Below are 14,254 nucleotides of genomic sequence, written 5' to 3'. Positions count from 1 at the left end.
CTATGGCCACTGTCTACCCGTCGGACCATGCAACCCTTCCAGGTACGGAAATAGCGTGATTGTATGGTGTCCCATGTCGCGTTACAACCAATTGCCCTGAAGGAGAACCGTTCTCGCTGCAAGAATATTATGCCAGGCACGTCAGATCAGTGAACAGGAGGCACCGGAGCCCGCATAGCTTCTCAATTGGCTGACCTGGACTCCCTTCGATCGTCATAGCTGCCATACGAATGGCTCCCTCACGCTCCTGTTCCTGCCCATCTCCCGTCATAGCCAGAACGTACTCCTATCACCCTCCCATTCCGCCTCGATCTCCGTCTGGAGCGATCGTCCATCCGCGAGTCGGCCCCGCGTATCGTTGATAGGCAATGTTACGCTGTTCCCGGTCGTGGACGATACGCCGGACAGGGAGGGCATTCAGGAATGCTACCTCGCACAGCATCCTGACGCGCGCTGGTGGCTGCCAGGCCCGAGGGAGCCCCATACAGTCAGTGTTTCCTGACGCTGTTGCGATGTTGCGCCGCTGAACGCATCCCAACCCTTTGCAGGTATACTGGGCCCGATTTGATCCGCACGTATGTCATTCAATTATGGCCCTCTGCACTAAAGTCATGACTAGGCTTGCGCTGACCCTCGTGTTATTCACAGTCCATTTATTACGTTGGCGGATTTGGAAGCGAGCATTACATTGGATACATTCCCCTAGATATGTATCAAGCCGCTCTGCCTGATGACCAGGTCGCAATCGGTGGAAGGCTTCTAGTCACGCAGAACTGAGGAGCCGCAACAAGCGCAGCCTTCCATGCGATCGCGGTTGTCAATGGGAGGAAAGTCTCAGCGTGCGATGAACTTCTCTTCTACATGTTCAATAGGTCTCACCTTATGGTAACGCTGTATCTGGGACGTTGTGATGAAGCCATTCATAGCATGAATTGTAATGTGTATCCACATCCTTGCAATCGTCACTCAATTTCCCATGGATGTTGTAACCTGGTGACGTTTCGTATAGCTAGGGCTTTGTGGCATTGACATGAGATCGCGCGACAGTGACACCATTACGGCGCAGTGGCGAGAGGAATGTATTGATACCTCGTGGATATCCAGGAACACGACAGTGGTTGGGAAGGCTATCGGACAAGCGAAACCCATCGCGCTGTCGACATACCCGCACGCGATGGCTAACACAGGTAAGTAACGACCACACCACTAGTCCCGTGGTGCCGCCCGCGACGTTCGGGTGCAGTTACACCAAGCCGCCTCGCAGCGAGGCGGCTCCCGTGACGGATGCTGCAATCTATCAAGACAACTGTCATATGCTTGACAATACACATAGTCTGAACAGTGAAAGCACGGAAACGCAGTACAAAACCGCATCCCAGACCAAACTGCAAATGGGCTCGAGCACCCACGACGTTGGCTTGCCTCAGCCTTGCTTCAGCCTTGCTCGCGTCCTGAAAGCAGTGGTAGCAAGCAAAAAGTCCTGCGACAACGCGCTCAGCACTTGACGCTGAACGACAACACCCTACCACATCGACATGATGAGGAGTAAGGCATCCTTCTTCGTCCGGATGAGCTCCTTGCTTTGTGCATCGGTCGACCGCGAGACGCGCCCCGCATTGAATACGTCCTCGACCGCGCGGCGCATGCTGCCGTCATGCAGCATGGCCTGCCACCCGCTGTCCCTATCATTCGGTCCAAGGTTCTGCTGGACCAGTGCATAGCTGATGAGGAGTTCGCTCTTCAAACAGAGCATCAGCGCGACAGATGCTGCGTCCGCCTTGTTCGGACGGCTGAGTAGCTCCAGCACATCGGATGCAGAGATGGCAGGGTACTTCCGTGCAACGAAAGAGGCTCCGTCCGCACCTGGGTCCTGTGCACCCGGCGCAGAGGGTTGGTTCAGAGAAGGCAGGGCCCCTGCGCCTGCGCCTGCGCCCGCTCCAGCACCGGCATCTGCGGTCGTATCCGTGGTCGTTCGTGTGCGTCGCCGTGGCTGGGCTCGCGCACGTGCCTGTGGCTTGGGTTTTCCGCTGGTCGTATGACTACCACCAAGCGCGTGCCTACACACCATCACCTTGAAGTGTGCATTCGTTTGTGTGAGGGGCAACGACGAGAATAGGTACGACACCATGTCGACGGGAAGTGATGAAACACGCGTGGAGACAGCGTTCAGGAACATGGAGAAATCGAGGAGGGTCGTTGACGTCAGATTGATGAGCTGAAGGGTAGAAAGAGGGCGCAACCGTCAGGGTTCAACCATGTGGGCAGGCCCAGTAGGGTGTGATCTGGCAGGGACAAATACTCACCAAAGTCAGGAGACGGACACCGAGAGATCGCCGTGCCTCGCCATCCTGTAGAAGGGCGTGAAACGCCACATCAAGCGGCATCTCGACCTCCCAGCGCGCCGAGTTGTTTGCGCGCGATGGAGGGATCTGACTGAGGAGTAGAGGCGAGTATCGGACTGGATGCAGCATGAGTTGACCTAGAACGCCACAAAGATCCAACGTTACCAAACCTACCCTGTCCAGTACGCTCCACCGCAGCCTCGTCCTTCTCAAACAGTGTCAAAATCCAATCGAAGACACTCCAGGCGTGGTCGCCGACCGGAGCGGGGGTGTCGCTGTCCTCACCTTCCCATACATCGTCGTCATCGTCATCGTGCTCGCGACCGCACACAACTCGACGACTTGTGGGCTTTCGTGGGCTGGACGTGATATCGCCGCCGCCACGTTGGATGAAACCTTCTTTCAGGATCTCCCAACAGCACCGAGCGTTTCGGACACGAAGCGCCTGCTGCGCGATGTATGAGTCTTCTTCCTCTGCGCGGTTGTTGACTTCCAGGCTTGGGTTCTCCGGGTAGCTCGGAAGCGCGCATGCGAGGGAGTCCGGCTTGTTTGTGCGGGAGAACTTCATGAGGAGATCTTGTGCAGCAGCAATAGCTGTTGGCGTAGGTGCCAGAGAAGACTTGTGTCGTCGCGAGAGTAGCTTGCTTGGGCTCCCAGGCTCAAGTTTTAGAGCCTCCTCTTCAAGCTGGTCCTCGAAGGATGGTGGGGGATAAAGAGCGATATAGATGAGTTGACGAATATGTGCACTAGAAGTTGGCAAAGGTATGTCGATCAATACATGTGCTGCATAATGCCATGCCATCGTGAAATACTGTTGACACGAGGTTACTCCGCAAGTACATCGATGCCTCGATGTCGTGGTTACGAATGCTCCTTTTTGCACGTCTGATAACCGCCACGGAGTACACGTTAGATTTCATGTATTCAAGTAACATGGAAGTCAAATCAGCGCACGGCACGCGTCCGACAATTTGATATGTGCTAGTGCACATCATGCATGCAGGCGCGACCACTCGGAGCAAAGTGGCCAAGACACTAACCTCCAACATGACATGCACGCACACTAGGATGTGAACGAGTCGATTTAAACCCCCTGTGCCATGATCGCTATGTTGAGGAGGCACCAAGCTGCAATGCTTACTGTCACTATCCGAGGCCAACTGGCCCGCGAAACTTGCCTCCGCGTCCATCCACGACAAAGGCTCACACCGAACACGATAAGCGAAAGAGCCACTCACGGAAATGGTTTGCCTTTGCGCGACCTAATCTCGTCAAGGACAGAAATGGCGGCCTCGTATTGCCCCTCTTCGAAGCACGTATCCACAAGGTTTCGTTCGTGGACGGTCAGCTCTCGCTCAGTGGGCGCGAGAGATGGGTTCTGGATAGCCATAGTTGTCGTTTCTTGCGGGGCCAGGAGGATTCAGGAAAAGGCACCAAGAAGAGTGAGTACGTCGGAAAGTGGCAAAAACAAAGTAGGAGATAGACAGGGAGGTGGTGGCCGAACGTGCACGTGATCTCTAGTCACATCAAACGCGTTCAGTCACAATGTATCGCTGTCGCGTCGCGTCAAGACTTTCACCACGAGCAAGAAAAAGATATAATCGTACTCCATACTGATGTACAGGACCTGCAGATGAGAACAAGACAGAAAGAAATCAAGGCGACAAGCACTGGGTACTGCTAACTACACGGACCCACAAAGAGAATAGTACCTAGAATACAGACATAGAGGACGATACGTAATAGCAATATGCATTGCAAAGTCATAGCAAGTATCAGACGGTTCGAGCTGAGAGGATAAAGCAAGAAGGAGAGACATAGGTGAAGGAATCAGGAGGAAGGGGGGAGGTTCGTCTTCGTGTAGTCCTTGAACGGGATGGTCGTTAAGATCGGCGCACGGGGCTTCGTACCCTTCCCACCATCCTTCCCACCCCCCTTGCCGTCACCACCCCCGTGGTCCTTCCGATGTGGGGTATAGACCCCAAGTTCATGGGAGATCTCACCCTGGGTGCGCGAGCCATCGCAGTAACAGCACTTGCAGTCTGGCCTGCCGTTGGGTTTCAGCGGCATGCCTTCTAAGATCCACCGCATGTGGAGGAAGAACTCCGCCGGAGACCGGAATCGGTCAACATAGCGAGAGCCTGAAGCATTCGAAAGGAAAGTGAGTGAACATGATGTTGCCACAAGGTACGGATGACTAACCATAAAGGTAGTGGTCCCTACGAGGGTCGGCAGGGTCGCCCTTCCTATGTATCCACAACTTATAATGCTTGGGAAAGGCAGCAAGGATGAAGGTGTCAGGAGAGGCGGTCACTTGGGTAGACAATACCTAAGCACGATGGACGAGTAACCACTGGCAGGAAGTGACGGGGACACACCTCGCACACCCTTCTTGCGCATGTCCTCCTTGACAACGTGGTCCCATAGATACTTCCCTATCTTCTCCCTCCAGAACTTTTCCTTCTCAGGGGCCGCATCTTCGTAGTAATTGACGAACCCTTGTGCATCGCGATTGGGTTGTCGGTTGGGTGGCTCAAAGGGTACGGCGTCGGTGAACTGTTCGTCCTGGCTGGGGATGATATAGACTGTCTTCTTGTTGGGATGCAGATCAGCCCAATAGCGAGGAGTCCTTATGAGCGTCTCCATGCACGCGTGTAAGGTGAGTGTGGGGGTGGTGTGGGAGGAAGGACGAGGATTGTAAGCAGCCATGAGCTTGAGGTTGACAATTGTCATCACGTGAAATCATTTTACGAGATCTGCAGATCCATGGTGAGCCTCCAAGTTTGTATGCACGGCTGACCCGCACGCTTCCTCCTAGAGTGTCGTGTGTTAGCTAAGATCGCCATTGTTATGCAAACTTGAAGGTCGTGCTCAAGGCCTCCTCGCATAACAGCACTACGGTCCGCGAATAAGTATCCCCAGGGATCCGAAAGCTACGTACTAGTAGGCTGTGGATGGAAAACACTTATGTGCGGTCGGGCTTTAGGATGCAAAACCTGAGTTCGAGAACTGGACGAACAAAAATTGCCATGGCTTCTGACAACCCTGAGTACAATGATGACTACGCTACACAGCATGCGCTTCAGAAACCTATGGTACGGGAGACTGGATGAGTAACATTCGGCTTTCGGTAACATTCGAAAACGTACCATTTGGCGCAAAGCCCATGCGTTGATTGCCAATGTCCCAGACCGAGTAATAGTGCTTGAGCACCGAGCCACCGACAAGGTCAAGGCCGTCAAAGGCGTTGATGAGTGTCTGGCAGATCGTGGGGTCGCTCTTGAACGGCCCGACGTTGAGCTCGCTGCTCGGGATTGTCAGGTTGAAGGGGGTACCCTGCTGAGACGTGAAGGTAAGGTCGATCTTAGCGGGGAGCCCGTCGATCTTGTCGCACGGAAGACCGTATGCGCCGGGCTCAGCATCGAAGGGTTGGATGTCATCAGAAATGAGCGCATACATCGCCTCGGTGGTAGAGGTGGAGAAGAGTATGTTGGAGGTGCCGGAGTCGAAGATGATGCTACGATGCTGCTTCAACGAGGAAGTAGTCTTGCCGTTAACGGTGATTTGGGTCGACTCGACCTCCCAGTCGCCACTGCCAACCTGGTCGGCGTAAGTGAGGTCACCTAACAATCAGCCTCATCAGACTTTGACCAGACCGGGTACAAGACACTTCATCTTACCCTTGAACTTCGTGTCGTCAATGCCACCAATAAGCAACTCGGCGTTGCCAACCGCGTTCGGCGTCAAGAACATACTAAACAGGGCTGCCGGGTGGAATAAACATCGTGGCAGCGAACCATCGACAGGCTACTCACATGGCAGACCAGCCTTAACGAGGGCTGCAAAGAAGCCCTGAGCACGCGAGCCCATGCCCTGGATACCGAGGAAAGGGTCGACATTGAAGGCGGGTGTCTGGTCAATGATGGTGAAGAGGGATACATTTTTCGCCGCGACACCGCCGACAGTGACAGTATCCGTGGCCGAACGAACTGTCAGCACGTAGTCATTGTTTACCACAGGATCTACACCAACTCCGGTGGCAAAATCGAGCGTGGTGGTGCGACTACCGCGCACAAAAGTCGAGCTCTTTGCAGGGTCGAACTTCGGTGTCTGAACGCAGGACGTGCATTCGGTGCTCGCGAACTCCAGGGAGGTTGAACCAGTATCGAACACGACACTGACGTCTTGAGGAGGGGTCCCCACTGGAGCGATTTGAGGTTATGATACACCATATGGGCTAGAAGTAGTATGTGCAACGTACCGGAGATATTCCCAAACCATTGCAAATCCGTCCCAAGGAAGAAGTCATCCAGAGGTACGCTGATAGCAGAGAGCGCACGCTTGCGGATACCCGAGAATTGGCCCCTCGGGGTCTTGCGCGACTGCAGCGTGATCGGCAACGGCTTAGGAGAAGCCGACGCCTCAGACGCGGCAGCAAGAGCGAAGAGACCAAGGGTGATACTGGACAACATCCTTGAACCTGAAGTCGCGGACGCTGGGAATGCGATGGGGGGAACGGGAGAGCCCTATAGTCCCGTGGGGGGAGGTCCACGCTACTTATATCCCCGGCATCTCTGTCGCGACTATCTCAGCTCGGAACTCAAAGGACCATGGACCGGCGGAAGCATGGATTGATGGCAGAGAAGACCCTCGGTACTCACAGCCCTCCTCGACTTCTCTATACTCTTGGCATATCGAGCCATACCCGACTCGTTTCGTCGCGTGCGGCACACTGCAGCACACGGGTCGGACCAAGGCGGTGAAAATAGAAGCCATAGAACCATGCGCGTGTGGGCGCAAGGGGCTATTCCTGCATTCACCAACTTCCAAGTCAGATGGAGATTCGCGAAGCGGCCCACGTCCGCATGGAGATGGCGTCAAGTCGGAGACATAGCTGCCGGACCTTTTGAGATGCCGCCACCACAGGTGTCGAGATGTTGCTCAGTGTACTAGGAGGGTCGGTCGTTGCGGATAATCGTTGTACGGTTGCGGCAGATGGATACATCATAGAGGAAGCCAAGGACCGAGACGCCCGGGACCTGCAGTGCACGACAGTCGGATACTATGTACGCTGTAGTCTCAGACAGCTTGTCCCTTGAACTTGACCATTCGCAAACCACACTATTTTCAGTTGAACTCTCACGTTGCAAGGTGATATCATATGTAGGTCTTCGAGTACTCGTACTCAGCACTCACCGACAGGTGGTATCACTTGGACCTCACGGTCACAGTACTTAGTACCAGGTGCGGACCTCATGCTGTCAGTATTCCCCATACGTTTGACTAGCCTGAGGCTCGGTCAGGTAAGCGTTGGTCGACATTAGCCATGATTTCAACTCAGCCTAGTCCCTTACGGATATCGGCCATAGGAGACTTCGAAACCTTCAAAGTGGCGACGAATTCAATCCTTCCCGTGGTTCGCCGTCTGAAACGCGAAGTCCGTATGCGATACAAATCGCTCGGCGACCGGTGTCCCTCATTCACAAACGCATGCTTACGCTACGGGACGTGAAAGCAGTGAATTCGGCGTTCGCCACCCGATGGCTCGTTGAGCTGTCGTCCAACTATCACCTTCCAGGACAGCGACCATGTGACCACCAGCTCTAGCGTTTCCGTCGCCCTTCTCTATCAAGGAGCGCGAACTAATCACCCCTGGTTGAGTTGCGTATGCGTCAGTTCTCGGGCAAGGTCCATTCCAAGTCGAACTGGCGGGAGAAGATCCACGACGCGGCCGTAGCCACCAAATGGCGAGGGAATCGTCGAGCAGGTATGATCAAGCGATTGTGGAATAGCGAGGAGCGTTACGAGTATGGCCAAAAAGTGGTCGCGGGACCCCATCACCTCGGCGCAGGATTACATCTACGAACAGCTCGATTACGAGGCCACTCAGCAGTATGACCCAGGTCCCAGAGACTGGTATCTATGTAAGGGTTTATGAGTCTGGATATCAGTGCATCAACCGTATTGACAATTGACTACGGGCGGTCAGGCGACCTCTGTTGGCAACATGTACGAGTCGCGGTCGTTGATCTCGCCGGAGCTGAGGCAGAATTACATCAAAAGCGTCTCATTGCTCGAGAACGTCCCGGATGAGGAGAAGGATTGGCATCCGGACACTAACAACCGCGTGCTCGACCTTCTTGTCGGTCCTTCGATGTGCTGTATTCGCATCGGGGAGTCCTACGTGTGCGACGCATGAACGAGGATGCCAATGCTGGCAACATCGAGGTCGAGGTGATCGCCGAGGGCGCATACAAGGAAAGCCGGCCGGACTTGCAGGCCTACTCGAAGTTGGAATCCTACCTCGTCTCGGACAAGTACAAGTGGCTCCCAACGGACTTCGAGGTCTCAGATCTCGGAAGTGTCAACACTAGGGTGCCGCCGCAACAAGAGGACTGAATCGAAGCGGCTCCCACGCGCGGGAGTTGTTCGGCATAGTATAGATCGCGTCAAGGACGACTGCATGTGCGAGCGAGCATTATGTACTCCATCGTCGCACTCAGTGCTACAGAAGTCCGAGGGTGGTCGTAGCAATGACATACGTTGTCACAATGGACTTTACACGCTCGTTCAGGCTTCTCGTTTGGGTTCATTTACATATGCGGTGGATTGCAAGCTCGTGTGAGAGATATGTATGCTACGATGCAAACAGAAAAGCTGCAACTTTAAGGTACGCATCGAGATGACTGGCGGTTAGCAAAGGCAAAGGAACGCCCGTGTGGCAATAAGATATGCTGAAGAACACTGTAGGGAAGCAAGAAAGAGTCAACATAGATGGAGCGGAAGCAGAAAGTCAGAAAGATGCTACGTGCGGGTCCTATGTAACTCAAAAAAAGCAAAATGCTAAAGTACAGTACGCTATGACGAATCGCTCAAAAGAAACCTCAGGGCTCAGGAATCCGAACCAGACAGCCGACACTGCCGTGTGCGCGCATGCAGCGTCCGTGCGTGTGTAATGACAGCTAATCTCAGCACCCTACCTCCTCCTCACTTGCTCTGTAACCCCCGCACCTAAGTAGTGTTGGCTCCGATATCCGAAACGGCCACGACGATAACATACAACGATAGCGAGAACGGCAGCGAGGGAGAGGTTATGGCTGCAGGATGAGCTGTGCGCCATTGAGCGACGAGATGACATCGATGTGACTCTGGTTTCCGAAGGGGCCCCGGGGCCCGCCAGATGGTCGGGGAGGTATGCCGACCCAGCCACGGATCTCCGAACTCGAGATGAGATCGTACTCGAGACACCTGCCGCTCGCCTGCGCTGTACCGGTGGAAGCGGTGGACGTTGTAGCGGGGAGGAACAAGCGAACTTTGTTTTCCTTCTTGACGCTCCCTGTCGATGACGAGGAAGATGCGGAGGATGACGAAGTGACGTCGGTTTTCACAGCAAGGTCGTTGACACCGCTACTGCTTTGACTATCGCCGTCATCATCGCCGTCATCGTCATCGTCGCCATCGTTGACATCCCCGTCGTTATCCGAGCCATACTGCTCATCGAAGCTCGTGCCGTCCCAGGTCAAGACGTCTGCCTGTGCGAACATGGTGTTGACGTCGAACGTGCCCGCATATCGAGAGTCCAGCGACACGCGCGTGGTACCCAGATTGTTCATCGCGCGCGCTCGGAAGTTGGTGTCGCCTGAGCCCTCTTCGTGCGTGATGGCCATGTTCAAAGGCGCGTTGAACGTCTCGGCATGGGTGAGGAACTGAGGACCACTAGGGTAGGGGGCATCATCCGAGTCTGAGTCGAGGTTGGTCGTGGTGGTGGTGGAGTTAGGAGGTACGTATAGGGTCACGTTCGCATTTAGCACGCTGCGTCCGTGTAGGTCAATTATAGGCTCAGGAGCTCAGCCCAAATGAAGTGAACATACCTATTGCCAGTGGTGAGGTGCATGAAGGTAGGTGCTCGTGCATTCCCATCATTATACAAATGCGCGTCCACATTGATGGGCCTGAGAGATGCATGGGATTAGCGACCCGTCTTGCCGTTGGACGACGAAGAGACTTACGCAGACACAGTCTCCAGGGACAATTGTTGCGAGACCTTGAACTTGCCACGAATCTCCGCCATAGAAGCTTTGACCACAGCCGATGACGCCTGAATGGACTGCGGGATCTTCAGCATAAAACACGCCCCACTGTAAGAATAGCCATACCTCGACATAGACGCCGGACATCGCCCCACCGAAGATAACGCTGTCGAACGTGACCTGCGGGTCGAGCTGGTTGTATGTATGTTGGAAGTGCGGGAGGTGACAGAGAAGTTGAGGGAAGTTGCGTGGAGAGGTGTTATTCCGGGGGAGAAGGAGAGTGATGTTGAAGATTAGGGCGTCGGTTATGCTGAGGTTTTTAGGAGCCTGCAGTGGTCGATGAGAAATACGAATGAAAAGGAAGGGATAAATGAGCAGTGACGTACGAAAACATATAGCCCACTACCCTGACCCGTCTCCATCATACAAACGTTGGTGTTGTTCCCGAGTGCCGGACTGGAGTGGTGCATCGTGACATGCACAACACCGTCGGGTTCTGAGACATCGTCATTGACAGCGACGAGTAGTGAGCCGGCAAACTGATTGAGATATGTTGCATTGGAGGCATAGGAGATATTCGTGTTAAGGAAAAGAGACCCATTCGCAGGTAGATGATAGTCAAGTCTGTCAAGGGGCGTTAGTACGGAGTTGAGGACGAGCTTGAGCTCAACTTCGGTGCATGTCCATGAAACATCCCGGAAAGTACCTCCTGAAGCCCATGAAGCCCAGGCGAGCGACGAGAGGGCCTCCAAGTGTAGAGGTCGTGCGCACGAAGGAGGTTCCGAGGGATGTGTTCCATGACATTATGACATTAGAAAATGTACGCACTCTGACACAAACATCGACCCATCTGGTCTATCCTTCACATTCCACGAATTGCAAGCTTTCGCTGCTGATATTCGAAGCGGTGCGTCGCCCAGGTTGATAGACTTGGGTGGTGGTGAGCTATTGTCCTCCCATGACTGATACGGATTTGACTTGAGCGACGTCTTCCGCTTCAGTTTCTGCGAGAAAGAAAGGGCGGTATTGGCCTGAGCTTGGCAGCAAGGGTGTGTGGGAAGGGACGTACGACGACAATGATAGGGATTCCAATGACAACAGTCAAGATGAAGTATGTGGCAAGTGCAATTATTGTGTATTTCCTGCATCTCCGCCTGCGGGTCCGCTTCTTCTGAATGTCAGGGTAAGAAAGGGTTGTCGGCTGGAGCTGGGCCTGGGAGGCCTCGTAGTCGGGAAGGGAGGGGGTGGGGGTGTGGGCCCGGGCTACAGGGTAGGAGGTAGAGGCTTCAGCCACGAGCTTAGGGGCTTGGTGCTCGTCGTCGTGCTTGTCGAGTCCATCGAGCAAGATCATGGCAAAGGGACTATGAGCTGAGTGGCATGGAGGACTCTGAAGGGGAAGGAAGAGGCTCGGGAGAGGGGCGCCTGCGTCGGCGTGGGTACTTTGCTCTGTCTCCCCCGTTCTCGGCCGTTTCCGACCCTCTCCCGCAAATCACCCCCTCTCAATTCCCCCAGCTACCTCCGGATACCCTCTCTCTGCCTCCCGGCTCCTTCGCACTGCTCCGACGACGTCCACGGCCCCATCGCGCCTCCCGTGCGGGGACCATTGACCATCGGTCCCATCTCGAAGTACCGCACCGTCTTACGTGGCTGCATCACCGATGTTTGGGTCGAACGGCGGGCGATACTAGTGGGAACTGGTGGGAACGTTACAAAGCTCAGCTTCGCCGACCCCTTGGTATCACGGCGCATCTCTCTATAGAGTAGCACGGATGCTGTAGAGTACGTTACGGCAACGGTCATGACGAATCCCAAGTCTCAGTCTATCATGATGCCGCGAGGACCGCATTATAGCGTACGTCCGCACGATGTCCTTTTGCTCATGACACAAATGGATCTTTGAAGGTGCGTATACAACCCGTATACCAAGTGCGAACTTGAAGTGAACAGGAAGCTCTGTAGCTTTCTGGGGATTCTGGGCTTGCAACTGTCTTCTGTACTTCCTCCGTCTCACGAATGTCGGGCGACAGGACATAGAATATACAACTGACTGCACCCTCCGCAGCATGGTGCATCCCCGCCACAACGTTGCGAGGACAACGACGGGTACAGATGCGCACCTCACAGTGAGTGGCTGAGTTACACCAACTTCGTTCCAAGCTCGGACTAATTCAGTCCCATAATAGGGTGAGCCGTTGTGTTTCTGCTAGAGAGCGGACACAACGAGGTTCATTGTCAGAAGACAATCCAGGCTCCGAGTCCTCGAGGCTTCTCGACCTCTGCGCGTGACCTCGCCATTCGATTTATCTGACAAGTGATATTGGTATGTGGTGTGCTGCCATCGGACTCGAGCGTACGTACCGAATGGGAAACATTATGAATGATTTGCACCTTTTCACCCATATCGTAGCGTCCGCAGAGAATGAGCAAAAATAATTGTGATATTTGTCAACGAGAGGCTCAGCGGAAGACTGCGAACCAAGCAACATGAAACAAAGAGCTTCGTCGGATACTGCGAACATGAAGACCACTCACATGTTCGTGTTAGAGCCCAGGCTCGCCGCAGCATGGAGATAAAAGACACATCATTTCATCGGAGGCAAGCTTCGTCTAGAGGGAAACGAATCTTAGGTATACTATGTAAGAGCTATGCAATGTCAAAGAAGTCATGAAGGATCGGACGACTCACCATCGTCCGCCAAGTTACGACCTCGGAGACAAGCCGCTATCCTCCTTTGGCCAGAGGGTTAATCTCTCAATAGATCGTGCAACAGAGGGTATCCCGAGTCGGACGAAGGGTGCAATGCGACGAGTCGACGGCGAAGGGCGCACGACTCGGGCTTCCCACTTGGGCTTCCCACTTGTACAGCAGTATACGATACCTTCACGCGCACATCTTCGACCGGTACCACATCCAGTCAGCAATCTTCCCCAAGTGCAGTATGAACTCACCTTTGGCCGAAGACAGAGGCTCGCGCATCTCGTCAGAAACGCCTCATAGTGGCATCCACTGAGTCTGAGCGTTCCTATGTCGACATGCTACATTTGTCGATGTCTAGAGGCTACTCAAGCTTGCGGCGTCCTGTGCTATTGAGGGGAGATAGCGAGTACATGCTCGCAGAACGGGGTACGGTGTGAAAGGACGAGAGAACGGGAAAGCATGAAATGTAATGAGAGGAGAGGAGTCAGAGGACATGATAACGTGAAACGCGTACACTGCATTGACCGCCCCATGTTCGTCTCCTTCGGCGTTCTAAGCTTTTGATACACCCCACAGCTCTCCATAGCTCGATCCTCCTCAATGGTCGAGACCACAGAAGTTGACCTGTGCGATTGCCCTGCGAAGTCGAGAAGACGGCGATGCGTGTGACAGCTGCCTCAAATTCCACGCCTATCGCGGACAGACAAGCGTGGACACCACCAAAAGCGACAGAGTTGTCAGCAAATTCGTTGCAAGGCCAATGAGGAGGGCCGAAATCCGCAGAGCACGCCCAGGGGTGACGATCCGCTGCATGCGAGAAGTGTTGCATGTTGCCGAATTCCAGATTCTTGCACATGCCGCGGTCAGCAATTCCAGATTCCGTGGCAAACGGCGGTCGCAATTCCAGATAGGACAGTACCGACGGTGATGGAGGAGAGCCAAGCAGTGCGCTGAGGCCCAATGAGCAGCAGAACATATCCGCATGCGGGCGATGCGGGCGGGCGTCTTTGCATCTCGCTCGCTGCTATTGGCCTCTCTCGCGAGAACGCGGCCTTCGTCCCCATCTTGCACGTCTCCGGCGACAGGCTCTGTGACAAGGTATCAGCTCGACGTTGTATGTCTGAGATGGCACTGGACGGAAGTGCGGAGGCTGACTACGTACATTTTCCGGGGGCAAGTCAGAG

The 14,254-nt window shown here is 54.3% G+C and overlaps 6 protein-coding genes across 6 annotated transcripts; 2 read left to right on the top strand and 4 right to left on the bottom strand.

The window, feature by feature from the left end:
• Nucleotides 1-2: 2 nt before the first annotated feature.
• Nucleotides 3-1,011, top strand: L226DRAFT_555467 (uncharacterized protein; the record flags this gene model as incomplete). The annotated part of the gene is made up of 5 exons (XM_067683059.1): nt 3-42; nt 103-136; nt 220-487; nt 549-575; nt 649-1,011. The coding sequence occupies 5 exons, from the start codon at nt 3-5 to the stop codon at nt 775-777; spliced, it is 498 nt and encodes a 165-aa protein (XP_067529185.1). The 3' UTR covers nt 778-1,011.
• A 511-nt stretch (nt 1,012-1,522) lies between these two features.
• Nucleotides 1,523-3,732, bottom strand: L226DRAFT_548473 (uncharacterized protein; the record flags this gene model as incomplete). The annotated part of the gene is made up of 4 exons (XM_067682593.1): nt 1,523-2,215; nt 2,304-2,458; nt 2,529-3,088; nt 3,581-3,732. 4 exons carry the CDS (start codon nt 3,730-3,732, stop codon nt 1,523-1,525), a joined length of 1,560 nt encoding a protein of 519 aa, XP_067529184.1.
• Nucleotides 3,733-3,919: 187 nt separating this feature from the next.
• L226DRAFT_540516 (uncharacterized protein) lies at nt 3,920-5,024 on the bottom strand. The gene is made up of 3 exons (XM_067681888.1): nt 4,721-5,024; nt 4,545-4,655; nt 3,920-4,483 (listed from the first exon to the last, which is right to left on the bottom strand). The coding sequence occupies exons 1-3, from the start codon at nt 4,986-4,988 to the stop codon at nt 4,173-4,175; spliced, it is 690 nt and encodes a 229-aa protein (XP_067529183.1). The 5' UTR covers nt 4,989-5,024; the 3' UTR covers nt 3,920-4,172.
• A 206-nt stretch (nt 5,025-5,230) lies between these two features.
• L226DRAFT_495454 (acid protease) lies at nt 5,231-7,290 on the bottom strand. The gene is made up of 6 exons (XM_067677518.1): nt 7,004-7,290; nt 6,604-6,916; nt 6,158-6,544; nt 6,023-6,106; nt 5,492-5,965; nt 5,231-5,432 (listed from the first exon to the last, which is right to left on the bottom strand). Exons 2-6 carry the CDS (start codon nt 6,812-6,814, stop codon nt 5,425-5,427), a joined length of 1,164 nt encoding a protein of 387 aa, XP_067529182.1. The 5' UTR covers nt 6,815-6,916; nt 7,004-7,290; the 3' UTR covers nt 5,231-5,424.
• Nucleotides 7,291-8,236: 946 nt separating this feature from the next.
• L226DRAFT_576249 (uncharacterized protein) lies at nt 8,237-8,741 on the top strand (the record flags this gene model as incomplete). Its single annotated transcript, XM_067685318.1, has 3 exons — nt 8,237-8,266; nt 8,332-8,484; nt 8,547-8,741. The coding sequence occupies 3 exons, from the start codon at nt 8,237-8,239 to the stop codon at nt 8,739-8,741; spliced, it is 378 nt and encodes a 125-aa protein (XP_067529181.1).
• Nucleotides 8,742-9,157: 416 nt separating this feature from the next.
• On the bottom strand, nt 9,158-11,803 carry L226DRAFT_318034 (uncharacterized protein). The gene is made up of 7 exons (XM_067673862.1): nt 11,442-11,803; nt 11,201-11,376; nt 10,759-10,996; nt 10,499-10,699; nt 10,352-10,449; nt 10,214-10,294; nt 9,158-10,154 (listed from the first exon to the last, which is right to left on the bottom strand). Exons 1-7 carry the CDS (start codon nt 11,721-11,723, stop codon nt 9,434-9,436), a joined length of 1,797 nt encoding a protein of 598 aa, XP_067529180.1. The 5' UTR covers nt 11,724-11,803; the 3' UTR covers nt 9,158-9,433.
• Between the last annotated feature and the right edge of the window lie 2,451 nt (nt 11,804-14,254).

Source organism: Lentinus tigrinus (genome assembly GCF_003813185.1).
Source record: "Lentinus tigrinus ALCF2SS1-7 unplaced genomic scaffold L226scaffold_59, whole genome shotgun sequence".
Classification (NCBI taxonomy): Eukaryota; Fungi; Basidiomycota; class Agaricomycetes; order Polyporales; family Polyporaceae; genus Lentinus; species Lentinus tigrinus.
The sequence above is the reverse complement of the archived record's forward strand: the minus strand, read 5'-3'. Positions and strand labels throughout refer to the sequence as shown.

Excerpts from the sequence above, each read along its gene's own strand:
- L226DRAFT_540516 (XM_067681888.1), bottom strand. The coding sequence starts at position 4,988 with ATGGAGACGCTCATAAGGACTCCTCGCTATTGGGCTGATCTGCATCCC. Across the intron at positions 4,656-4,720 it reads GCGCAAGAAGGGTGTGCGAG|TGACCGCCTCTCCTGACACC; the intron begins GTGTGTCCCCGT and ends TGTCTACCCAAG. Across the intron at positions 4,484-4,544 it reads TAGGGACCACTACCTTTATG|GCTCTCGCTATGTTGACCGA; the intron begins GTTAGTCATCCG and ends CGAATGCTTCAG.
- L226DRAFT_495454 (XM_067677518.1), bottom strand. The coding sequence starts at position 6,814 with ATGTTGTCCAGTATCACCCTTGGTCTCTTCGCTCTTGCTGCCGCGTCT. Across the intron at positions 6,545-6,603 it reads ATGGTTTGGGAATATCTCCG|TGGGGACCCCTCCTCAAGAC; the intron begins GTACGTTGCACA and ends AAATCGCTCCAG. Across the intron at positions 6,107-6,157 it reads CGTTAAGGCTGGTCTGCCAT|CCCTGTTTAGTATGTTCTTG; the intron begins GTGAGTAGCCTG and ends TCCACCCGGCAG.
- L226DRAFT_318034 (XM_067673862.1), bottom strand. The coding sequence starts at position 11,723 with ATGATCTTGCTCGATGGACTCGACAAGCACGACGACGAGCACCAAGCC. Across the intron at positions 10,700-10,758 it reads GTAGTGGGCTATATGTTTTC|GCTCCTAAAAACCTCAGCAT; the intron begins GTACGTCACTGC and ends CGACCACTGCAG. Across the intron at positions 10,155-10,213 it reads CACCTCACCACTGGCAATAG|CGTGCTAAATGCGAACGTGA; the intron begins GTATGTTCACTT and ends ACACGGACGCAG.